This window comes from Vicugna pacos, chromosome 19, assembly GCF_048564905.1.
Source record: "Vicugna pacos chromosome 19, VicPac4, whole genome shotgun sequence".
Lineage (NCBI taxonomy): Eukaryota > Metazoa > Chordata > Mammalia > Artiodactyla > Camelidae > Vicugna > Vicugna pacos.
Window position 1 is genome coordinate 33013742 of NC_133005.1, and position 25415 is coordinate 33039156.

Here is a 25415-nt window from a genome sequence, read left to right on the forward strand (position 1 = left end):
GGGAAGGAGTAAATCAAGCTAAGAAATACATGACTGAATACATCCTCAGTTTACAGCATTTAGGAGAAAAAAATAAGAGTGACTACAGCCATGAAATTCCCTACAAATAACAAGCAGCTCAAGTCAGAGTTGCTCTCCTTTCATAAAGCGGGCTGAGCCTCCCTGGTTTTGGACTTCAGGGTTTTAGAAGAGAACACACGGGACGCAGGAATGTGGGATTTCATGATCTCCAGTTTACTTAATACGCCTGTTTACAAACACGATCTGTGTGTGTATACAACAGTGACAAGGACCATTCTCCAAATACAATCTGGTACTCAGACTGTGACAGATGCACGTGGAAAATGAGGCACCAATGAATGTACCCCAACACGGAAAGATTAACAAGCACGCAGTACTCTCTGGTCACAGATGCCCTCGAAAGCCTCCTGTTCAGCACCTGGGGAACAGACACTTTTCAAAGGACAATACAAGGCTATTTCAACAGGACACCCAGGCCCCGAACAATACCCAGAAGATGTCAGGTTCCCTGCCTTCTCTAGAGGAGCCAAGAAGTCCTAAAGGCTTGGTCAAGAAACAGGAGGCAGGGGGACTACCGCCTGCTAAGCACATGTGCTGGGCATTTTACATGCCTCATTTCCCTTAATCCGAACAGGACCATTTCCATTTTACAGATGGGGAAAATGAGCCTTGCCCAGGGTCAGACAGCTCTCAGTACTGGTGCCACGACTTGGACCCACATCTCTCGTTTGCCTAGACCCAAACTCTTTCAGCCTCACCGTGCTGTCTCACATTGAGATTAAGAGCATGTTCCCAAGAGACAGGCAAAGGTGCTAAGACTGAACAGGAAGAGGCAGCAGACCAACCTGTGTACAAGATTGGGAAACGGACGCTTTCCATGGAGTTCATTAAAGGCTGGGCCTGAACCAGACTTGCATGGGAGAAACTCCTGGAGATTTAAAAGAATGGACTTCTGGACTCGCCCTGTGCCTGTTGCCTTTTGGTGCTGAACAAGAAACCTAGGAGAGATTTCAATCCCTTCGACAAGACCCTGCCACCTCCCCCACCCCACTTTCACCCCTGGTTTATGGATGTAAACTCCAGAGGGCAAAAAAATTCCCCTGGGGCCCTTCATATTTGTCAATGCTCCCAAAACACCATGGCAACACCTCCAAAATCTCACTGCCAGGTGTTTCTGCCACCTTTGGGTACAACACATCACACACCACATTTTGATCAATACAGGTTAACCTGTGGCCGGATGGGACACGAACGACATATTCTCCGTACATCTTTATACGCAATACAATTTACACTGAAGATTTTCCAGACCTCAGGCTCCTAACAACCGGAGCTTCAGCTAAGCCAGCCAAGTGCAGTGCTTATCGACTGATGCTATAACAGGGCTTGACTAGGGGGAGGGACATCAAAGAAGCTTCCAGGATGATTCCCCAAAATGCAAGGGGCTCCCTTTGAAAGGATTCAGGAGACAACCTGAGAGAGGGGAAGGAGCATCTTACCACAGAGCAGTAACTGTGCCTTTGTGGGCTGGAGGGGACAAGGTTTCCAACCCTTCCCAGCAATCTCACGGTGAAGGCCACCCAAGGACAAGGCTGGAAATTGAGAAGTGCAACAAATGGGAAAGAAAATCAAGTTCAAGGCCAGGTGAACAGGCCTAGGTTTGCTGTGGTAAGAGGAAGGTGTGGCCAAAGTCACACCACCATTTAACAAGAACATTTTTGCAAAAGAGCTGGCTTCTTGCCATCAGAAGCAAGGGAAGACATTTTCCTCCACTTCTGACTTACAATCTTGTCCAAAAGTAAAAAGCCTTGAGTCACAGCAAGACTTATAATCACAGAACTTCGCAGCACTGTTCAGTCTATACCACTGACATGTGGTCAGGAGAGTTTCAGGGCAAATACGCACTTTGCGAAATTACTCTGACTCAGCTTAAAATTCATTAAGTTACTAAAACGTCTGCTTTCTGGTTTTCTCCTTAACAGAGAAAACAGACCCGTGAGGTTGAATCGAATACTGTAAGCCAAGAGTTTGGTTTATCAAAAAGTAAATTAGTGTTCTAAAAAAACCCTCAAAACAATCCACACACATGCCAGAGCGCAGCACCGGAGCGGTGAATTATTTTCGGGAGTTTTGTCAACAAAGAACAAATACCTTAGTTGTTATTAAAAACTAGAAAGCATTCACTCAAAATAGAAGGGGGAAAGTAAGTAAACTTAATGCTCCAGAAACCACTATATAATAGACAATGTGGACAGAAAGTTATCAATGTTCATTACATAAAAATCATCCCATACCCGGTTGAAGAGGCACTCGGGTTTAACCGTTTTGGTAGCTAATCACAAGCCAGTTGTAATATTTAACATTCCATGGATGAAGCGAATATTACAACCAGAGTGTGTCTTTCAGGTGGTCAGTTGCTTTGTGAAGAACCCTGCTGGAAATAAGTGCTTACGTGAAATTCACCAGAGGGAAATATTGTTAAATAACAGCATTAACAGCCATTAACACAGAAGACAGCCAGAACCGGGGGGAGTCTGACGGCAGCAGAGCAGAGTCCTGAGGCCCTGCACCCCTTCAGCCACACAGTAGAGGCTTTCCTGATTCTGTCCTCTCGCCGAGCCTGAGCTTGGCTCTCAAAGGAAAAAAAGGAACATTCCAGATTAAGGTCAAGTCTTGCCAGGGATGCAAAGTGCCCAAGTGGGAATGGCCGTGCTTGGGACACCGGGTGATGCCGCCAAGAACACTCTGGGGCCTGACCTCGCTCCCCAGACTCCACTGTCACCCACCAAAACTGCCTGGTAAGCTTCCTCCTGGAAGTTGGATCAATAATTTAGTCAAACAGCTAAGAAACAGAAATGGAAAATGTATGAGCCACTGTCCTACTGTCGTCCCTTGTGTTTCTCTTTTATTCCTTGTAACTGTCTTGCTTCAAATTCAAACTAGAGCTCTGGGGAGGAAGTCCTGGGGAAAAGGATTTCAGATACCAAAACCCGTAGGTCCCATACCAGCCCAGCAAACCGAACAGGGTGCCAAACACCTTCTGGGACAAGTTGTGGAAATACACGGCCGTGCACAGAAACATCCACACCCAGATGACGGTCAGGAAGCCCAGCGCGACCACCAGGGTCGTGATGGCCACGTGGAGGTAGTGGCTGCGGTCCGTCTTCACCTCGTGCAGCACGGCCATCTCCTCCACGATCATGAGGGCACAGAAGGTCAGCAGGAAGGAGTGGCCTGAGATGTCAAAGCCGTGCCAGAAGCCTCCTTCCCCGTGGCACTGCTGCTTACTCTGGGGCTCCTCTCTGGGCCCCTCCAGGGCTGGCGACTGGTAGCAGCTGCCCGTGTAGTGCTCGATGTTGGAGAAGATAGCCGTGCAGAAGTACCAGATGGCCGTGCCCACGAGCAGGGTGCTCAGCCGCCGCAGGACCAGGCCAGCCTTGCCTGTCAGGTGGTAGTTGGTGAGGGCGATGAAAGGCAGGAGGAGACAGAAGGTCCAGGCCCAGGCCATTTTGACAAAATACCTGGCAGAGGAGGAAAGTGGAAGTGAAGAGAGGGGCGTCGGTGGAGAGGGAACAATGTCATGACCCAGGACTCTAGACTCTCAAGGGAGGGAAAATGAGAAAAAGTGATAAAAGCTATAGACAACAACTTCACTTACTATGTACTTTAAGTGTATTAACTATTTAATCCTTATACAACTCGTTGAGGTAGGTACTACTGTCATCCTCACTTTACAGATAAGAAAACTGAGGCACAGAGAAGCATCATGCCCAAAGTGGAAGTCATGAGTGATGGAGCTGGAATTCAAATCCAGGGTCTATGACCTTAAGTACTACACTACTTGCTCAGGAAAGTAATTACACACACATTCTCTTTCCCATGGAACCCTCACAATTACCTGGGAGGAAGGTATCATTTGCCCTGTATTATAAAGAGTGGTTCGGTAACATGCCCAGGGTCACACTCACAGGACCAGCAAGCATACACTGAACCAACATTTGGCCAGCCCCAAAGCTCCGGCTTTTTCTACCTCTTTCCTATATGGCAGAAATGATCAGAAAGAGCTTGGCTTCAAGCTGGAAGACCCAAGTTCAAATCCTGACTCTGACTTATTACCACACTTCTCCAGGCCTGCTTCCTCAACTGTTAAATAGAACTGAGGGGACAAATTACTTTTAAAATCCCTTCCAGAGCCAATGATTCACTAGTTCTCTTCATTAATTAATTAGCACAGAGGTGTGGGAACAAAATACCAGAATCCATGGCAACCTGCAATCGACAGGGACTTGCTCGCTCACCAGGCTGCTTGGCTCCCAGCTCACACAGGCCAGATCGAGCAGCAGCTGCCTTGTCTGCCTCCCCTGTGCTCATCAAAGGTGGGGGACCTATGGACCAGCTGCAGTAAACACACGTGCAAGAGACTTGGGGCTACCACCACTCTCATAACCTATTATCAGCCCAGCCTCCAAGGGTGAGGGAGGAAAGAAGGTGGGCCAAGGACAGAAGGACTCTTTCCTGAGTTCTAAAGTTTCCTCAGACACCACTCAGGGCCTGTTGCGAGAATCTTCCCTGGGACTGTTATGCAGGGATCTGGCCAGAGCCAAGAGCTGTCAGGCATCTGATGAAGCTTAGGAGAGAGAAACCAAGGTTTTAAGTAGACAACCATAGTTGGACTGACTTTTGGGAGATGCTGCAGACACCGTAATTCTGAAGAATCTAGGTTCACATCAAGGGAGGAGTTTCATCTTTCAGGGTTTCCCTTTACTACTGCAACAGTGTTTCTGTCAATAAACTTAAAATCCAAGAGGTTTAAAAAAAAGTGAGTGAGTGGAGTTAAGAAGGAGTTTCAAAGAGCCCAGATGGGATTGCATTCCTGGGTCACTGCCATGAACTTTGAGTAGCTGAAAAGATCCAAGGAGATCCAGGGGAAAGTTCATAGACTGGAGGGTTCCACTCCTGGGCGACTGTCTTGGAGGGGTGGTGTCATAGGCTAGGACGGGGTGTGGAGGGGTGGGCAGGTCTTTTTGCCCTACCCAGATATGATGGGATTCGATCACCAGCAGGGAGAAGGGAGAGGGTCGGGCTCAGGGAGAGGTGCGGGGTCTGGCAGTGGCAGGCAGGAAGGAGGTGGCATACCTCCTAGGGCAGAGACCAACTCCTCACCCCAAAGGGTGGGAGCAGCGACACGGGCTGGTTCGTCCCCCCTTCCCACCCCACACCCCTACACACACACAGACACACACACCACCCTGCCCAGTCAAGCTCAGGCTGTCTAGTTTGGGTGTGCAAACACGACTTGCTAGCGACACTATTCCGGGGTCCCTCCATCGCGACACGCGTGCAGATGCTGTTGTCACGATGGGAAGGACCTCCCCTTCCAATGACCCACCCATCAAGGGAGCTAACCCTCGGCTCTCTGCACGAGGCGACAGCGAGTGGCTACGGCGGGGACAGGAGAGGACCCGGGGCGCACTCACACGTTGAGGACGTTGCGCTTGTTGCTGAGATAGCTCTCGGGCAGCGGAGAGACCTCCTTGAGGAGGGAGCCCGCCAGCATGGAGGCCACCAAGGCCCAGGGCAGGTAGCGCCGCACCGCCGCCCTCACCAGCGTCCCCCTGAGGACCCACGCGCAGCGCTCCAGACACTCCATGCCTGACCTCGTCGGCCACCGTCCGCCTCCCCGTACCCGCTCGGCCACCGTCTTGCCCTCCGTCCGGGCGGCGCCGCCGCCTCCCTTTGGGCGCATGCGCACCGCTCGCAAGCCCCACCCCCCCGAGGAACGTGCGCACTCCGGGCCCGCGCGCTCCCCCTCGTGGCCACCTGTGGCCTCTGCCGTGCCCATCTCCAAATTCTTCCCTTATCGAAATCCCGCCCCCGGGGTTCACACGCTCCAGGCAAAGCAGGGTGGAATCTCTGCCTCTGTGCCTTGCTTTGGTCGGAGGGAAAAAAAGCTGTGGGAATATTTGCTGGAGGTGGTGAAGAATAAACGTAGCGCAGTAGGAATTGGAGCAGTGGTCCCAGAATCATTTAATCTCTCTTGGAGACAATTTCTCCATCTGAGCCTTAGTTTTCTCATCTGTAAAATGGGAAGACTGGACTCTTCCCCAAGAGTTATGAACTCAGGGTGGAGTATGGTGGTCCAGATGTAGGGACATGAGAAATTAAATGCGTAAAATAATTATTATATTTACATTTTAAGTTATTAGATTTATTTTCACTTTAAAAAACACCTGCATATTTGTATTGAGCAAAAATGCTGGACGCTGGCAGTTAATGACGATCAGATGAGGGTGTTGATGCCCCATTGACTCTTTTATCATAGAGTTAAACCCTCTCATCCCCAGTCATGGTTGGGTGTCTAATTCAGTGTTTCCCAAACTTGAGGCGTTTCTTTGCCACTTAATTAGTTTCCTGGGGCTGCCATAACAAATGACCAATAATGTGTGGGCTTAAACCTACAGAAATTTATTTTCTAACAGTTCTGGAGGCCAGAGGTCTGAAATCAAGCTGCTGATGGAATACGTTCCTTCTGGAGGCCCTGAAGAGGATCCCCTTCATGGCTCTCTCCTAGCTTCTGGTGACTGGTGGCAATCCTTGGCGTTTTTTTGCTTGTGACTGCATGACTCCAATCTCTGCCTCAGTTTTCACGTGGCCTTCTCCCCTCTGTGTCCCTATGTGTTTTCTCTCCTTATAAGGACACCAGTCATTGGATTTAGGGTCCACTCCAAATCCAGAATAGTCTCATCCTGAGATCCTTAATTGTATCTGCAAAGACCCTATTTCCAACTAAGGTCACATTCCCAGGTTCCAAAGACTGACATTTTTTCTTGGACAGGGGGACAGGAGGGAGGAAGTCATCATTCAACCTGTTACAGCCACGTTAACAGTTTTTGCTATGTCCATATACCACCAATACTATTATTTGTTTAACATTTTTCTTTAAATAACACACATTTAAAATTTAAATAATTATTGGGGAAAGGAGTGGGGAAAGATAAATTAGGAGTTTGGGGTTAGCAGATATGAACTACTATATACAAAATAGATGAACAACAAGGTCCTACTGTATAGCACAGGGAACTCTATTCAACAGCTTGTAATAACCTATAATGAAAAAGAATATGAAGAAGAATATATACATGTATATGTATAACTGAATCACTATGCTGCACACCAGAAATGAACAACATGTTAATCAACTCTACCTCAAATTTTTTTAAGTTAATGTAATAGCAAACAAATAAAAATTCTTATTGAAAGCCTCCCAAGCAGAAATATCCATGGAATAATAGATTCTATGTGCCAGTTATATTTCTTCTATTACACAAATAGCATGTCTACTGAAATATTCATCATCTTTAGCTGCCTAAAATAATCTCTTGTCCCGAAACCAAGGATAGCTACCACGCTTTGGCCTGATTTATGCCTATACTAGACTGATGTTTAAAATCTCTTATGCAGAGATCCAGTGAACTAATAAAACTATTAATTCCTTAAAGCCATCTCAAGATGATCTTCATATCTGTAAATTGCACTTATCTGATCATAATTTTGATGTAGCAAAATGCCTCTGGCTCTTCAAAAAGCTAGATTTAAAAAAGCAAATGTGCTAGTGATTATACTAATTGGACTTTTCATGATTGGGGATGTTAATTGTGAAGGCAGCTTGTAAATAGTATCGGAAACTGTCTCTTATCTCCTGAAGATTGTCAGGTGCTCAGTTATTCCCCAGCAAGCTGCCTAATGGTTAAGAACAAGGAGACATTATTAGCTAAGTGGTCCCCCTAGATGCTGATCCTCTGCCCCAGGAAAAGTGGGGAAGGGTGCTGGGTGACAAAATCTCCAGGCATCATCCAGAGGATGTATCAAAAACGTACCTCCTGGAAGCATCAGGCTTTGTATTTCTGTAGAAGGAACACAGGTTTCTTCCATTTGAGCAATAGCTCAATGAAACTCGAGCAACAGCTTCATCCCTGGAGATTTTTGAAGACACGGTTAAACCCAGACCTAAAAAAAAAAATGTACTTCTCTAGAGAAGTTTTCTTTCAAACTTCAAACCATATTAAGAAATAGATATTCATGCTGTGAGTCCAGCTGTGTGCTGGAGTGACCTCCCACAGGCCTGTGAGAACAGATTATTAAATTTTTGGGACTTTTGCAAGCTGATTGTTAAAGCCATTGTTTAAAAAATCACATTATATAAGTGAACAATTAAGCTCAAAATAAATATTCAAAACTCATCATTTCCTAATTCTTTTACTCTATTTCATTATTATCTATGTCCTCAAGGTTGCTCATATCTGTTGTAGAGTACTTTACTGTGTAACTCTTCCCAACTGTGTGTTCATTGGCGTCACATTTGTAGCTTGAAACCAGCCCAGGCGGGAGTATTTACACTGGCAAACCAGGGCTTTACTTGGTTTGTTGATTGTCTAGATTGAGACAAGACAAAACATGGTTGAATTGAAACTATACGTTGGGTATGGATACCAGAGTAGAGCAAACATCAATTAAAGCAGTCTGGGAGAATCAAGTCACTGTATGGAATTTACAGCAAAGTGTATTTGTGCATTTTATTATTTTAAAATAATGTGCTACACATTCTTTTTTTTCCCCTAGAAAATAAACCACAGTCATTTACGATTCATTTATTGGCAACTGGTAATCATCAAATTACCAATGTTTATCTTCAAAAATTATTAACTCTAGCTGTGCCATCATTTCTCGAGGTTGATCAGATACCTGGAGTCGCAGATATTTCCCACATAAAATGCATTATATAAATCAGACTTGGTTTATCACCAGCATTTATGAAACCAGACTCAGGGAAAGACCTAGGTCTGGGGACACATGCATGGTCTTGATATAATGAATGTTTAGCATTACCCATTCTTTATATTAAAAGAAATGTGTTAATACACTTATGTACATACATAATAAATATGAAATTATTTTTTCAATAGTAAGGGGTTCCCAAGATTATAAATCACCATGAAAGGGGTTTCTGGTCCATAAAGTCTTGAAAGATGTAGGGGTAGAATGGTAATGGATTAAGTAGAGGATGCTTGGGGCAATGGGAGAGGAACCCACAGGACCAGGGAAAGGTCAGGGGAGAGTTCTTAGAAGAGATGATTTCTGTCTAAGCCGAGGTCTGAAGGATTGGCCAGAGGATGGCCAGAGGAACAGTGGGAAGCAGACATTCCAGGAAGAGCAACCAGCAGGTGCTTTTTTGTTGGCTGGTGTGTGTGAAATGGGAAATTTCATTCCTGGTTTGGTGGGGAGGGCAGTAGGCAGCCCAGAATTCTCCCAGGGGCAGCCCTCTTTGTCCACAGCTCCTGGCCAGAGAGCAGAAGTATTCACCCCCAGCACCAATTCCTTCCTTCTGAGCTCTGCTCTGCAGTGCCTCTCCCATTCTTAACCTCTGGCCACCTCCTTCTGGCTGGAGGGGACGGTTAGCAACTCCCTAGGGTGAGGCAGCTGAGCAAAGCCAGTAGCTGCCAGAGGCCAGGCTGCCTGCCTGCCTAACTGGGAGGGAGTTATATCCACTGGCTGCGCCCCCAACACACACAACCCCCAGCTGCCCATTACTGGACCCATTTGGGCACAGGGTCAGAAGTGTCAGGGCAGGGAGCTGGCTTTGCTCATCTTCAGGCCACGGGGAGAGCTTCAGGAGGGGCTGCCAGGGACCCTGTACCACCCCAGCAGCCTTGAATTCCTTTCTGCTTTCTCCTCTGGACACCGTGCCCTGCAGACCTCAGACCCCTCCTTTCTGAAGCAGTCACAGAGGCTTTTATTGTCTGGAAGAGCATTGGTAAAAAAGCAAGGAAATGAGTAAACCAGTGTCAGGATAGCAGTTACTTGCAGGACAGAGGGAGGACATTGGGATCAGAGGATTTTGGGGGTGTAGGCAATGTTCTGGTTCTTTACCTGGGGATAGTCACAGAGATGTTTGCTTTAAAAATATCCTTTATATTATATATTTGTATTTCATAAATTTTGTGTATTTGTTATATTTCACAATTTAAGAAACAGTATTTGAAAAAAAAAAGGAATACCAAACTGGGAATAAAACACCTAGTTTCTGAGAACACATTTTCTGAGCCTTTTTTTTTCAGTCTTCCTTTCCAAATTATAGCACAGAATCCAGATGTATCTACATAATAGTTTAAGGCCCCTATTCTTAAACTTGGTTAAACACGAATTAAATTTTCTATTCTTCTCGTTTAAACATTTAGTTCATTGGGGGTTTTGTTTGTTTTTGTTTTTTTATTGAAGTAATTTGATTTATAACATATTGAGCCTTAACCAAGTGGCAGGCACTGTGCACAGTGCCTTACTGTACTTAATTCTTTTCTTTCTCACAGCCACCACACAAGAAGATACTGTGATTACTCCATTCTACCAATGGAAACACCAAAGCACAGATAGGCTAAGAAACTTTGCCAAGGTCACACAGCTAGCAATCCAGCAGAACTAAGATTCAGACTAGGGTCAGTGTGCCCCACCTGGCAAAGCACTTAACCACTGGCACACACTGCCTCCTAGGTCTGATCTCACCTGCCTGCCAAAAATAATGACCACGTGGTCGCAGCGCTCTGCAAAGTTTACACACAGTTGATAGTGTTTAAAGGCCATGTATTACACTGGTGAAAAATACAGTCAAACAGACATGGGTTCAAGTCTAAACTCAGAGTTTATTACCTGTATGAGTAGGGCAAGTCATTTTATAGGGTTTAAAGGCCATGTAGTTTATTGGTTAAAAATACAGCCAGACATGAGTTCAAGTTTACACTCAGTTTATGACTAGGGCAAATCATTTCTCTCTCACCTGAAAAATGAAAACGGTATTCTGGCAGCTTTGTTGCCGCACAAGTAAGTGAAACCTTATTTGCCAGGCGTCAGGCATACAGTAGGCACACAATAGCTGATGACCTATAAAATAAACATGCTCATCTTTGGCAGCTCATAGTATCTTACTATGTGTCATCGTCTTCATTAAACAGACGGGGGGGTTGGCTCACTTCTGCAGCGGAAGAGTAAGGAGGCGCAAAGGGTCCACGGCTCCCTTGCCGCCCCCACCCTGTCGAATTCTTCGGGTCGGACGCCTGGATGTGGCCGCCGGGCCCGCGTTCCACGCCCCGCGCAGGAATGTGGGACGCGAGCGGTGGCGAGGAGGGGGCGCTGACACTGAGGCTTTTCCGCTCCAGCTCCGCGGGCCGGAGACGCAGCAAATTCCGCGGCCACACCTGGCCTTGCAGCTGTCCCGGCTGGACCCGGAGGAGGATTCCCCAGTCCTCCGGCCGCCGGCCCCCCGAGGGCACGGCGTGGATCCCCGGTGGCCAGGGGCCCGGATGACTGTGAGCACCGGGCGCAGGAGCATTGGGCGCCCCCTCGGGGTTAAGTGCGCGGGATCAGCCCTACCCCCCTCCACCTACTCCCCTTCACTGGCCTTTTTGGAGGAGGGCTAGTCCTCTCTGACACGCAGGAGGATGAGTGGCTCCCTGGCTCAGCCCCCGAGAACACCCTACTCAGAATCCTTCCTGGGAGGGAGAAGACCAAGAGGGACCCCTCAGGGGCGCCCCTCTGATCTCAGGGTTCTGGAGGGTCCATGGGAAATCAGCTCCTAGGAGGTCTTACTAGGGTGAGGTGGCCCCATTTCCCTGAAGGGTTAAGCCGTGGTCTTCTCTCTGCCTCCCTCCCATCCCCTACCCACTACCCCAACTAGAGCCCAGGGCAAAGCCAAGAACAATCTGAAGTCCTCACCAGCTCTGCAGCTTGCGTGGCATTCAAGGCCTGCAGGCAAAAATGGTCTCTGCTCACCTCTGCCCCCATCTCAACCACTGCCTCTAGCCTTCCCTAACCTGCCTTTTCTCAGCTCTTTAGAGGAACCAGATTCCCTCCAGCCTCAGAACCTTTGCCCATGCTGTGCCCTTCCCTTGCACTGCTGTTCTCCTGGCTCATGGGTATGTCCCACCTTCACCCTCCACTCATTCTTCTGTTCTCTGCTGAATCATCACAAATTACTAATACCATGACGAATAGAGTGTCTTGAAAATTCTTGGGCCATGGCTCTTCCACGTGAAGTTTAGAATCAGCTTCCCAACTTCCTCCAGAAACCTTGCTGGAATTTTGATCAAGATTGTATTGGATCTAAAGATTAATCTGGGGGGTAAAGGCAGTGGAAGCGATAAATTGGGAGTTTGAGATTTGCAGATACTAACTACTATGTATAAAATAAGCAAGTTTCTTCTGTATAGCACAGGGAGCTATATTCAATAGCTTGTAGTAACCTATAATGAAAAAAGTATATGAAAATAAATATATATATATATGTATATGTAAGAAAACATTACGTAAAAACATTATGCTATACACCAGAAATTGACACATTGTAAACTGACTCTACTTCAATTAAAATTTTTTTAAGTAAAGATTAATCTGGGAAGAATTGACAACACACACAAGTTCACTAAAAATGACATGATGTGAGTCGTGGAGTGTACAGAGACGAGTCACACAGCTCCTTCCCTCAAAAACCTTGTTTGCTCATGGTCTTTCTTCTTATTTTATTTCATTTTGTGGAGAAGATCTTATTGGGCCCATTTTGCAGATCAGGAAATTGAGGCTCAGAGAAATTACACGACTTGCCCCAGGTCCTATGGTGAGAAAGTGATGGGGCCAAGACCCCCACCAAAGTCTGTCTGACTCACAAATCTGCCCGAGTCAGTTAGTTCAGTCTGTGGGTTTGGCTTGTGTGACTCTGTTTGTGTGTTTGCATGCAAGACGTGTTTCCATGCACCCAGAATGGAAAAACATCTATATTTAAAGATGGATGTGCTGTGGGGTTGAGTGGGAGTGCAGGCTTGTCTGCTGTATTGGATTTGACTTCTATTTGCGTTGATGGTGGGGTCCTTGGCTGTGTGTACACAGTGTGGAAGGTTTTAGTGGGAGTACAGGGGAGGATATTTATGTATTGGGTAGGAAGTCTGTGTTGGGGAGATGAAAATGGGATATTTTTCTTGGTGTGTATGTTTTTTCTTATGTAGCATTTTAACTTTAAACTTGTTGAAAGAATCTTTTTAAATTAAACAAAGATTCTAAAAACCATCTAAAACTCTAAATTTTCATTAAGGTATAACTTAAAGTGCCCAAGTCTTAAGTGTGCAGCTAGATGAATTTTTCCATAGGTGCACCCATGTGATCACCACTTGGATCAAAGTATAAAGCAGGTACAGCACCCTCAGTGACAGCAAGAACTCTCTCATGCCCCTCCCTCAGTCAGTACCCCTCAAAGTAGCCACTGCTCTGATTTCCATCCCTGTAAATTAGTTTTTTCTGTTCTTGAGTATTTTCTCAATGGAGTCACATAGTGTTTGCTTGGGGAGGTTGATAGCTAACATTGAACAAACTTGCTTTGTGTGCTCTCACTTCCCGTATCTCACTGAATTTATCATAATAGCGAAATAATGTAGCACCTATTTATTGTTCCCATTATATATATGAGGAAACTGAGGCTCAGAGAGGGCCCATGACTTGCCTTGGGTCACCCAGAGTGGAGTCAGCAATCTAATGCCACCGCTCTGGTCCTTGCCCACTACTAGAACATCCTACCTTCCTCTGGGTAACCTGCCAAAGAGGAGACATGGCTTACTGGATGCAAAGATAGCAGGAGTCAGACCTAGGAGTCCAGAGGTGCTTCTGGATGTGTTTTATTTTCCTAGCAGTCGGTGTCTCTGAATCTGTCGTGAGATCTCTCCAACTCCTCCTCTGCTGGGTCAGGAACCCCCACCGGCTGCCCAACCACTGCTATGCTGCAGAGACACACCAACCACAGGGGTCGAGTCCTGGCTCCTAGATTTATTTGCTATGTGACTGTGAGGAAGTTGTCTCCTTTTTTGAATCTCACGGCCTCAACTGTTGAAAGAAGGTTAAAATCCTTATGCAGGGTTAGGGTGGTAACAGACGGAAGGTGCCACTGTATAAATTACCACTGCTGTTACTTTTTTAAAAGCCTTTTTATTGTAAAATAAAACATAAATACAGAAAGTCACGTAAAACATACGTGGAACCTAGTATGATGAACCACCTGTTACCAGTCAGATCAAGAAGTCGAAGCCCCTCGATCACAGCTTGACTTTTGTAGTATTTCTTTGTATTTCTCTTCAGTTTTATCACTCAAATGCCCCTCCCAAAACAGTAGAGTCCCTAAAAAAATGTCCATGCTAAAAAATTAGGTTTGTGTGTTTGTTTATTAAATGAAGGTACTGGGGATTGAACCCAGGACCTCATTCATGCTAAGCAAGACACTCTACCACTCAGCTATTCCCCCCATTTCTCTTTTTTTCACATTGAAGTATAGTTGATATACAACATTAAATGTTACAGGTGTACAAAATAGTGATTCCAAATTTTTAAAGGTTATATTCCATTTATAGTTATTATAAAATATTGGCTATATTCCCTGTGTTGTACAACACAATCTCTTCTTAAAAGCAACTTTACTGGGTGGAAAGAACACTGGGGTAAGAATCAGAGACCTGGCATTGGAATCCAGTTTCCACTGGGACTAGCTGTGTGAACTTGGGCAAGGTCCTTAACCTCTCTGAGTTTCTACTTCCTCATCTGTTGAATGGAGCTCCTGATACCTAATCCATAAAACTGGAACAAAACTTGAATGAGATCATGCCCCTAAAGCATTTAGTGCCTGGCACCTAGTATGTGCTGAATAAATGTTAACTGCTTCTGTCACTAGTAGTATTATTAGCTGTTATTATAATTAACAGTGGTTGCTTACCCAGGCATTGTGTCAAGTGTATTAATTCATTTAATCCCTGCAACAATGCCATGAGGCAACCCCAAATTATAGGTGAGAAACCAAGGCACAGAAAGGTTAAGTCAGTTGCCCACGGTCACACAGCTAGTAAGCCATGAACCTAGGCTGTCTGGATCCAGAGCCAGCAATGTTAGTCACTAACATACACTGCCTCAAACATCACTGCTGTCGAGAAGACTTTCCCCTTTCCCCTTCGCTTGCCCAAGATGAGGGAGAACTCCAGGAGGGGTGAGGATGAAGCGATAGCTGAATCCAATGTGATAAAACCCAGGGGTGAGATCTAGCGCAAGGCATTCATCTAAATCTGGGCCATCCCTGGTTATTTCCCGCCTCCACCCTTCACATGTTTATCCACAGGCAACCTAAGTGAACCTGGGAATAGGCTTAGTCAGCGAGGACGGCAGAGAAGGTGCCACCTGGTGGAGCAGCCAGGCGTGTCGCTGCGTGTTTGCCACCAGGGCAAGTTTCTGGGTTTCCGAGGATGTGTGAACGTGCAGGGTAGGCGATGGTGATTTTCTATGTGTGGTTGGACTGAGGGGCCATACTATCTTCGATGTCTGTCCCTCTGTCCCTGTGGAGAGGCAGCGTGACCAGCCTGCCTGGGTGCCCATCCCACCCCTGCCACCCGCTGGCTGTGTGACCCCAGGCAGATGACTCAGGTCTGTGTGTCTCGGCTTCCTCGTGGAGAGAAAAATGGATACAATGACAATAATAGCGCCGACCTGATAGAGTCGTTCTGAAGACTGAATGACCTCATTCAGGTAAAGTGCTTCGAACAGTGCTGGGCACTACGAGCACATGCACACAGCTTGTAGGTCTTAAGCTGATTAAACATGTGAAGGGTGGGTTTCTGTATATTTATCAAGGGCACCTGAGGGCGTCCAGTAGAAAGGATCTGAGGGATTGGGGAGACCAGCTGTCTCTATGACTTGTGGGAAGAGGCTATGTATGTGTGAGGGTGTGCATGTAAGTGTGTGCACAATGAATGTGTGTGCATTCTGTAAATGTTGGAGAATGTTCACCGCCAGAACCCCAGTGACCACACAAACAAGCTCCAGGCCTTAGGACGAGTCACTGAGGCTCTGTGTCCCCATCTGTCCATGGGTGCGGTTGCTGCCTCAAAGGCAGCTGTGAGGACCAAGTGAGTCATGGATGTAATGCTCTGAACCATTGCAAGTGCCGGGTATGGGGGAGAGGTCCGTGTTAAGCTTTCTGAGGGAGGAGAGCATGATCCTTGGCACTCCTGGACTTGTAAGTGCCAAGGCTCTTTGCGTCTGCCTCCTGGGGGCTGCAGAGCCCCCCCTAGGATGTTGTAGATCCCAGGCAGAAAAGCCCGTAGTCCAACTGTTCCAGTGGCCCAGAGAAGGATAAGGACTTGCCCCAGGACACCCAGCATCCTGGAGGCAGAGAAGGGGCTAGATAGGAGCCAGTCCTTCCTGTCCTTCTGGTGTGATGAGAAAGCCCTGTAGAGGTCAAAATTAGGAGCTCTTGACCCCCACTGCTTCTGTCTGCCAATCTCCCCCAGTATCTAGCAGTCAGCGCCGGGGCTGGGGGAAGCTGCTCCAGCGGGAAGGTGTGTGCTTTGGCAGCAGGCACTGTCTGGGCCGCGGAGGCTGAGGCTGGGCAGTTGCCTGTGATGGGAATTCCATGTGTCTGGGGAGGACCCTGCTCCAGTAGCCTAGTGCCAGCCCCCAACCCCACATCACCACCTAGGCCAGAACTCAGCTTGGCACCCAGAGACTGGGTTCTGCCTAGGGATTCTCAGAGGTCTCTGGAAGAGGAGGCTGGGGGATTACAAATGCTTTAGCTTTGGGTTTTTTATATAGCATCTTTCTTGTAAGTCTGTCCCCTCCTGTTGCAAAAGTATCACTTGTTATTTGTAGAGAATACAAGTAATCAGAGAAGAGAAAATGAAATTCTTTCTTAACCCTGAAGTGTAGCAACTCAGAAACCAAAGGGGCTTTGACACACACACAAACACACCCCTGCATGTTTACCCATGTATCCATGCACACAAACATATGCCACAGAAACCATCCTAAGCACATGCATGTAGATGCTTGCACACTTATACAAGCACACAGATACTCACACAAGTACACACACAGGTGCAGACATCCACATGGTCATGTACATGTCTGTACACATATATGTGATCATGAGCCCTCCATGGGCATGGGTATGTCCGTGTGTGCTTGCACACCTATAACATAAACACATTCTCACAAGTACACGTGTGTACGCACAAGCACACACGCGTGCACACTCGCAGTGCTGCACATATGTGAGTTCATCTAATCCTTACATCAATGCCATAAGGTAGGTACCGTCATTTCTCCCATTTTACAGATAGGGCACAGATGATTCAGTAACCTGCCAAGGACACCTAGTTAGTGCATGAAAAAAAGAAGTTAAAAAAAAAAAAAGAATGTTGGTGGGGAGGGTAACAGTGCAGTGGTTGAGTCCAGACCCATGGGCTTAATTAATTAGGCGTACAGCGCTCTGTTGGAGCGCCATGGTAGGGAACAATTTCCTAGGCTTTTTCCCCTAAGGCACGTATCTTTGGTTTGTTTACAGAAATGGCATCCTTTTTACATACTAGCAGGGCCTGGGGGTCACACTTAGTTTTGAATCCTGGCTCTATTAAGGCTGGCTTGACTTCGGGCTGTTCCTTCACCTCTTTGGGGATCAGTTTCTTCATCTATAAAGTGGGGGAGCAATCGTATCTGCTTCTGAGGGTTGGCTGAGCTTGTATGTGTCAGGCACTCAGCCGAACTCGTTAGATGGAGCCACATTCAAACTGTCAACTCTGGGGCTGAAGAGCTTTGCTGGGGAAACAGTCAGAAAATACTCTGGAGGCAGAGTGGCCGGAGAGGTCTGGAAGGCAGAGAGAAGCCTCTGGATCTAGGGTCTCCCGAGAGGAGATGGTATTTTGTCCTGGAATCCCTGCCTTGACCACATCCCTAACCTGACCGGCAGCTCAGCCCCAGCCCTGCACGGTCCAGGTGGAAGCGGGAACAGCAGAGGCGGGAGAGGGCGGGAAAGGAAAGCCCACGGACCGGCAGGCGGAGCCTCCTGACCAAGTCTGGCCTGGCTGGAAGGGGAGGGGGCCGTGGGCCGAGACGTCAGATGCCATCAGCTCCCTACGGACTGTTAAAGTCGTCGCTGTGCTGCCAAGCGGGCCGGGGCGTCTGCAGAGGTCCTCTGCCTCCTCAGCCGCCTCCTGCCACCCGCCTGGGCTGCCCATGCTGGGTACGCGCCCCCGGGAAGCCCGCTCCCTGGTCCCCCGGACACCTCTCTCTGGCTCTCTTCTCTTTTTGTCTCTCCTCATCTTCTCTGTTCTATGTTCCCTCCCTCCCTCTCTTTCTGTCTCTCCCAGGTTCTTGCTATTTTGGGCCCTGTCATTGTCTCTCATTCCCTCTTGTATCTTTCTACCTTTTTACTTCTTTCATGCCTTTTCTCTGTATCTCTTTTTTTCAATCACCTTTTCATCTCCCTCATTTTCCTTTTCTCTCTTTCTCATTTTTCTTTCTCTCTGCCTCTTTCATTCTCTGCTTTCTGGTTCTTACTGTGTCTCGCTCTCAAGCCCCTAAACTGCAACTCAGGGACAAGCAGGCCCTTCACTATGCCTTGGGGAAGGTGGGCACTGCCCCTTGGCAGGCACCAACGGAGCCCACTTGGAGCAAGAGTGGGGAAGAGGGGGTCCAAGCTAGGGAGAACTGGGGTCCGTCTCCTGGGCTGGTGGGATGGAGCCCTGGCTTTGAGTGGCAGCCTCATCTAACCCCACAGCCTGGTCTGGATTTAGCCACTGTTGGGGGCATTTTTTCCTATTGCCCCATCCACTCAGTCCACTGGTGGGAAGGATGGGATATTGTGCCCCTAGACTACAGCTGAGTCAAGAGGTGTTTGCCAAGTTACCAGTAGTTAGCATCCTCTGGGTGGTGATACTGGAGAACATTCAGGGTTTGGTGCCCTCATGCCCACCCCCTCCAGGCAGCCGGCCCTGACTGCACAAGGCAGACGTGTGACCTCTCCAGCCAGCTATGTCCCTGTTGCCTGGCACCGTGGGCTTGGCAGGCCTGTTCTTCTGGGCAGGCCAGACAATGAACACCTTGATGCCCAATGCCACCCTGGCACTGGCCCAGACCAAGGGCGCAACTGTGCAGCCCCTGAGTGGCCTGGGGGTGCCCAGGTACCGGCGGAAGCGCCACATCTCGGCCCGGGACATGAATGCCTTACTGGATTATCACAACCACATCCGGGCCAGCGTGCACCCACCTGCTGCCAACATGGAGTTTATGGTGAGTCCCCATGCTCTCCCCAGTGCCCCATCCAGTAAGTGCCATTGAGTCAACATGCCCCGGAAGGGCTGGACCACTCAGGAGCCTGGCTTCCCTAGACAGTATCTTGGCATCTGGGCCCTGTGGAGAGGGCAGGAAGTAGTCTGCTCATTTTATGGATGAGAAAACTAAGGCAGTTATCCAAGTCCTTTCTGGAGGCAGGAGCAGAGGACTGCGATCTATGGAGCATCTTCTGTGAGCCAGGCACTACGTGTAACCCTGAGGGGCCTCCTCTTTTTTCAAGGTGGGAATGAACTCCATTCTCCAAATAAAGGAACCAAGATGCAGAGAATTAATCTGCTAAAGGTCACTCAGTTGGGATTCCAACCCAGGTCTGCCAGCTGCTAAGGTTGCAGTCTTAACCAACACAATACCTTTTCCAAGAATTTTGGCTTCCTGCTGGGGACTCACCGCGGGTGGGTGGCTAAAGCTTTCCATGCTATCGTCTCTTTGCCCTCAGGAGTTTGATGGACACACCCAGATTGTCCTCAGCTAGCCTGTGGAGGTAGAATTTGGAGCAGTGGGGTCTGGTACCTGGAAGGTCTCAGGCTAAAGAGAAACAGCAGTGACCCACAGAGGAAGCTGGGATGTTTTCCCTCAAAGGGACAGGGCCAGGGGCTCTCACCCCAGCCCCCAAGAAGCCAGACTCTTGGAGTGGAGGAGGGAACTTTTCTCTTTATCACAGCCCCTCCCCCAGGACCATTGTCCCAAACTACCCTGGACAGATAGGCTTCCAGCCCACCTACCGGTTTCTTTAGGGAAAGAGATTGTCAGTCTGCCTCCTTTAAGACAAATACGCGCTCCCTGACAGCCTAAAAATTCTTATGCTTTTGCAATGTGTCCATTCAGTTACCTACTAGCTCCTGTCTGGAGCCAGGCTCCATGCTGAGTTCTGTGGACACACACTGCTGAGAACAGGATGGACAAGGTCCATTTTAGTGGAGATGATTGAAAGCGAAGACTGACCACAAAATTTACGTATAATTAAGACGTCAGGTAGCAGTAAGGTGTTGGGAGGAGTGGGGGACAGGAGCCCAAACGGCAGGCAGCTAGAGGTGGGCGAGTCGCTTATTTGTTCATTAACTGACTCATCCATTGATTAACCCAGCGCCTGGCACCTAGAAGGCCCTCCAGTTTTCAAACAATGACACATTTATTGAGCACCAGTGTGTGTGTGGCCCTCCCCACAACAGGTGTTTAATTATTGCATGAATTGTGGAACAGAGAGGGAGACGTCTCAGCAGGGGGTCCCAGGCGGGTCAGTGAGTGCCGGTTTGATGTTAGCATGTCCCTTCAGCTCGCCCCGCCCATTTGTGGCACAAAGGAAACATTCCTCTACTTTCCCTCAAAATGTGTGAGTCTGACAACCCTGGGGAGAGGTCTGGACCCCTCTTTGGGGGCCCCCATTCCTTTACTAGCCGGCTTCTGCCCACAGGACAGGTATCTGACCAGACATCTCTTGCTCCAGGAGTCCTTTCTCTCCTCCAAGACAGTTCAGGTCCCGTACCACATTCTCACACCCACCAGGATGGCAATGATTCTTTCACGTCTCATTTTCTTGCTAGACTGTGAGTCCTTGTTCAATATTTGCTGAAGGAACAGATGAAACAAAGGAACGAACAGTATCTGAGAGAATCCCAGAAAGTCAGAGTGGAAGGGGACTAGTATTTTTTTAAGGGATGCCTCTTCAGGTTATAAAACCTGGAAATTAGGAAGCTGTTAAGAAGGATGAGAAGGGTGATCTCTGTGTCCTGATGCAGAGTAATCACTAAGATAACCTATCATGTTAAGTGAAAAGAGGGGGGTACCAAATAGAGTGTCTGGCATCCAACCGTTTGTCCAAAAAATTTATATATATACATAATTATATATACTTATAATTTATATACACACATAATTATCATATGTACATATTATGTAATATGTAATTATTTTATGTATTACATATGTTATGTATAATTATACATATAAAACATATGTACATACGTATAATATGCTTACAGGTGTCGAATATTTCTGGAACAGGACACAAGAAACTCACAGCGATGGTTGTCCCCAGGGTCAGGGTGGCTGGAGGGACTCACTCAGGACAGAGATGAAAGACTCCACTTTTCCTCCATCTTACATATTAAATTTGTGCATGTTTTCACTATTCAAGAAAAAAAACCCTTTTGAATTAATTTTTTAATGTTAAAATGAACACATTTTAAAAATAAAATAAATACAATTTAAAAATCCATTCTCTTCCCATCACCCTGGGCGCAGTCACTTCTAGGGATGCTGGGAACTCCCGGGCCAATACCCTGGGATCCTGCTTGGAGCAGAGAGCCTCAGGCTTGAAGCCAAGGGAGAGAAAAAGGGCATCTGGCTAGGAGTCAGAAACCTAGGTGTGGCTCTGGCTCTGGTGTGGACTTGCTGTTGACCTTGAGTTTCGGTCTTCTAATTTATCAGGTGGGTTTTTGCAGGGTTCCGAGGAGACGGGGGAGTAATGGTACTGTGTATGTGCATCTCTAGGCACTGTCGAGATGATGGCAGTTGTTCCCCCGGGGAATTTCATGACCTGTCTTTTCTCCGAGGTCTGGGATGAGCAGCTGGCCAGGTCTGCTGAGGCCTGGGCCACCCAGTGCATTTGGTCCCACGGGCCCCCACAGCTGATGAGATACGTGGGCCAGAACCTCTCCATCCATTCTGGCCGGTGAGTTGAGCTCTTCCTTCACTCGCTCATTCAACAAGGTCACCGAGCACGCTGGTGGCAGAGTGACTTTTCCTCCATCTTCTCTGCCTCCCCAGGTACCGCTCGGTGGTGGATCTCGTGAAGTCTTGGTCTGAGGAGAAGCGAAATTACTCGTTTCCGGCCCCGAGGGACTGCACCCCGCACTGCCCCTGGCGCTGCAGTGGCCCCGTCTGCTCCCACTATACCCAGGTACCCCTTGTCGGGATGAGGGGCTGACAGAGAACAAATCCTCTACCTTAGGAGAAAAAGAATGTTGTGGGCCAGAAATTAGAAATAAAACAGAGGCTCCTAGGGACTTCCTTTTACATACTGAGCCTGTGCCTGGAAAGTTGTGTGAGCACTGAATCGAGTGGAACTGACCTCGTTTTGAGCGTCTTAGGCAGTCAGACCATATTGTTTGACCCCAAAATGGAGATGTTTGGTCTGACAAGTTCAAAAGTGCATTCAATTTCAATAGGTTCAAACATCTTCTCGTGTTTTCTGTTTTCTAAGTTTCTTGCTATCTTAAAAAAAAGAAACACCAAATGATTATAAAAAATTATAGTATATTTGGAGTGCTAATATTGAATATGTTACCACTTACTACACATAAAAATACAGCACAGTATCACGTTGCAAGACCTGGGACAGAAACCTCCAATGGTATGACGAATGTCTTCTTCCTGTCCTGCCGATCTCTCTGTGACTCATTTGCAGTAAATGTCAAAAATCAAAGTTCGAGACCCTCTAGGAAATGTGCGGCCTAAACCAAATGGCCTTCCTTCATTTTATTACCATGAGATATTATTACCTTCATTTTACCAGAGAAAAAACTGAGGCACAGGGTGGTTCAGTGATTTGGTCAAAGAGACACAGACAGTGATACTGAGATTCTGACCCAAGGCTGTTTAACGCCAAAGTTTATGTTTAAACCTCCAACACAACAATGATTTTTAAACACTAGTTACTCGGGAAAAAAGAAGGAAATCTAACAGAATGGTATGGTAGGGTGGGTATCGCTCAGTGGTGGGGCCTGTGCTTAGCATGTAAGAGGTGCTGGGTTCAATCCCCAGTACCTCCATTAAAAAAAGAAAAAAAGAACGGTATAGAAAATATTAGCATGTATCACGCAGGGTAAGAGTAAATATTGGTCCATAAAGCTTTTGTTCCAATTGTGGGGTGGGGGTGGGTGTGTCGGTGGGTGGGGGTGTTGGTACACAGGGTAACAGTATAAAATTTATTCCTTACTGTTAATTGTAGTTAAAAAAAAAGTTTGAGAAATAATATCTTACAGTGTGCCTCCAGTCCCGTCACCTTGAGACGGGCAGACTGCCTCCCCCAGGAAAACCTCATCTAATGCATCCACCCTGAACCGAGCCCAGGAGCCGTCCAGCCCCAAGCCCTTCTCACAGCCTCGCCTGTCTTTGTCCCTCCTCAGATGGTGTGGGCATCCTCCAATCGGCTGGGCTGTGCCATCCACACCTGTAGCAGCATCAAGGTCTGGGGCAGCACCTGGCACCAGGCTGTGTACCTGGTCTGCAACTACGCCATCAAGTGAGTGCAGCTCTGTGGCAGAGACGGGCATCTGGGGCAGGAGGGTGGCCCCTGAGGTGCGGCGGGCAGAATTCTCAGAAAAGGAAGACACACAGGACACCCTGCCTTCCTCCATTCTAAATAACCTTAATACTGTACAATTTGGTACTTTTAGAGAGTCGATCAAGAATCCTTTTTTCCTTACCCAAGTTTCAGAATCGATTGGGAGGTAGAGGACCAAGGCAGGTGGATAGGCAGTCTCACTGATGATGTCAGTAGTGGAGAATGTGGCTTCAATCTGCCAGCCAAGTGGGCTTGCAAATCTCTCACTGTTGAACTAGACCTTCAGATCCATTGGCAGACCACACTGGACAACCACAGGCCTCTTCTCCTAAGTGCAGGGCCAGCCCCTCTAAGCTTACCGCAAGAAATAGAGCAACCAAGAATGCATGCTCCCTGCAGGCAGGCACATCCCAAAGGAAAGAAAGGAAGGATGGAATGAGCTTGCTCAGACTCTCCAATCAGCTTGGTGGGAGAGAGGACAAGTGTGGTCTTCATACCCACGTCTCTTGGAAACACGGAGAAAGGAGAATGGGAATTCCCACACAACGTGACAGTATACAAATCTGCAAACGTTACAGATGCTCATACAAAAGCAAGAACAGGTTCTAAGTAAAAATGGTATTTAGACTTTCAATATTACATCATGATAACTGCCTTTTACTCTCGTGTAGCCCTTCATCATTTACAAAATACTTAGCATTGAAGAGATGAAAGGCAGAAAGAAGGAAGGAAAGAGGGAAGGACATCTGCAAAATGGGAAGGAAATGGTATCTACTCATACAATTGTTGAGAGAATTAAGTGAGCTGTCCCAGGTAATGCCCCCAGGCGCATAATAATTTTGGAATGCTTGTTGGTTCCTATTCTTGTTACCAGGCCTGGGTTTCTCAGCTCTACCACGTACACACTGAAGTCTTTGGATGAGTCATTTCCACTCCGTAGGTCTCAGTCTCCTCTTGTAAAATAGGGCTAATCCTACCTGCACACGTGGCTCCGTTATTTAACCTGCGCTGCATCCCTGGGAGGGAGGAAAGTCTAATGGTTTTACAGATGAAGAAACCGAGGCTTGCAAGGGTGACTTGGTCACAAGCAGTGCTGAGACTTGGAAATCTGTGCGAAGGTGGCTCATGTCACCGTCCCCCGACCCCGCCTCCCTGAGACCTTTTCTCTTCCAGGGGTAACTGGATCGGCGAGGCACCGTACAAGATGGGGAGGCCGTGTTCCGCCTGCCCTCCCAGCTACCAAGGCAGCTGCAACAGGAACATGTGCTTCTCTGGGCTCAAGTTCAACCGGCTCCCACGGGTCTGAAGTTTCTCTGGGCTCCGGCAGGCCTCCAGCTGGGTCTGTCCCTCTAAGACTCCCTTCCCAGAGACCAGGGTTGTTTTTTTTTTTTTAAGGACATGAGTGGGGCTCACTCTACCAATCTGAATTTTCCCTCCTGATTCCATTTCCTAAATGTTCAGCATGTGCCAGAAGAAAACAGCCTCCTTCCCTTCCTTCTTACCTGTTACAACTATTTTTTCTCTGGCCTCCAGGAAAGAGGCCTGAGTCTTTAATTTACTCAGTCCTCAGAGAGCCAGGGCTGGAAGAAGCACTGACAGCAGTTTCGTGATGCTCAGGCCTCAAACCCATAAGTCTTTGTCCATCCAATAAAAGGTATTCATTAAATAATCTTGATCCTGAAACCTACCTACATTCATCCAATAGTAGCCAACCAGTTTCTTGGAGCCTTGGAGGCCCAGTGGTCCCTGTCTCTTGAGTTGGGACCATTTCAGGTCAACGCTTGTAAAAGATAACTGAAGGGAAGGTATAGCTCAGCGGTGGAGTGCATGCTTAGCATGCATAAGGTCCTTGGTTCAATCCCCAGTACTTCCATTTAAAAAATAACAATAAAAAAAACCAATAATAAATAAA

General features: G+C 47.5%; 2 protein-coding genes and 1 non-coding gene across 3 annotated transcripts; 1 reads left to right on the plus strand and 2 right to left on the minus strand.

Annotated features, from left to right (window-relative positions):
- Positions 1-213: 213 nt before the first annotated feature.
- On the minus strand, positions 214-5741 carry FITM2 (fat storage inducing transmembrane protein 2). Its single transcript, XM_006202519.4, has 2 exons — positions 5499-5741; positions 214-3542 (listed from the first exon to the last, which is right to left on the minus strand). Exons 1-2 carry the CDS (start codon positions 5669-5671, stop codon positions 2927-2929), a joined length of 789 nt encoding a protein of 262 aa, XP_006202581.1. The 5' UTR covers positions 5672-5741; the 3' UTR covers positions 214-2926.
- Positions 5742-8814: 3073 nt separating this feature from the next.
- Positions 8815-8946, minus strand: LOC116284371 (small nucleolar RNA SNORA72). Its single transcript, XR_004194133.1, has one exon. It is a non-coding gene; the product is annotated as a small nucleolar RNA SNORA72 (small nucleolar RNA).
- Positions 8947-15353: 6407 nt separating this feature from the next.
- R3HDML (R3H domain containing like) lies at positions 15354-25172 on the plus strand. Its single transcript, XM_072944277.1, has 6 exons — positions 15354-15615; positions 18848-19155; positions 21771-21889; positions 21985-22117; positions 23346-23461; positions 24677-25172. The coding sequence occupies exons 2-6, from the start codon at positions 18898-18900 to the stop codon at positions 24807-24809; spliced, it is 759 nt and encodes a 252-aa protein (XP_072800378.1). The 5' UTR covers positions 15354-15615; positions 18848-18897; the 3' UTR covers positions 24810-25172.
- The last annotated feature ends 243 nt before the right edge of the window (positions 25173-25415 follow it).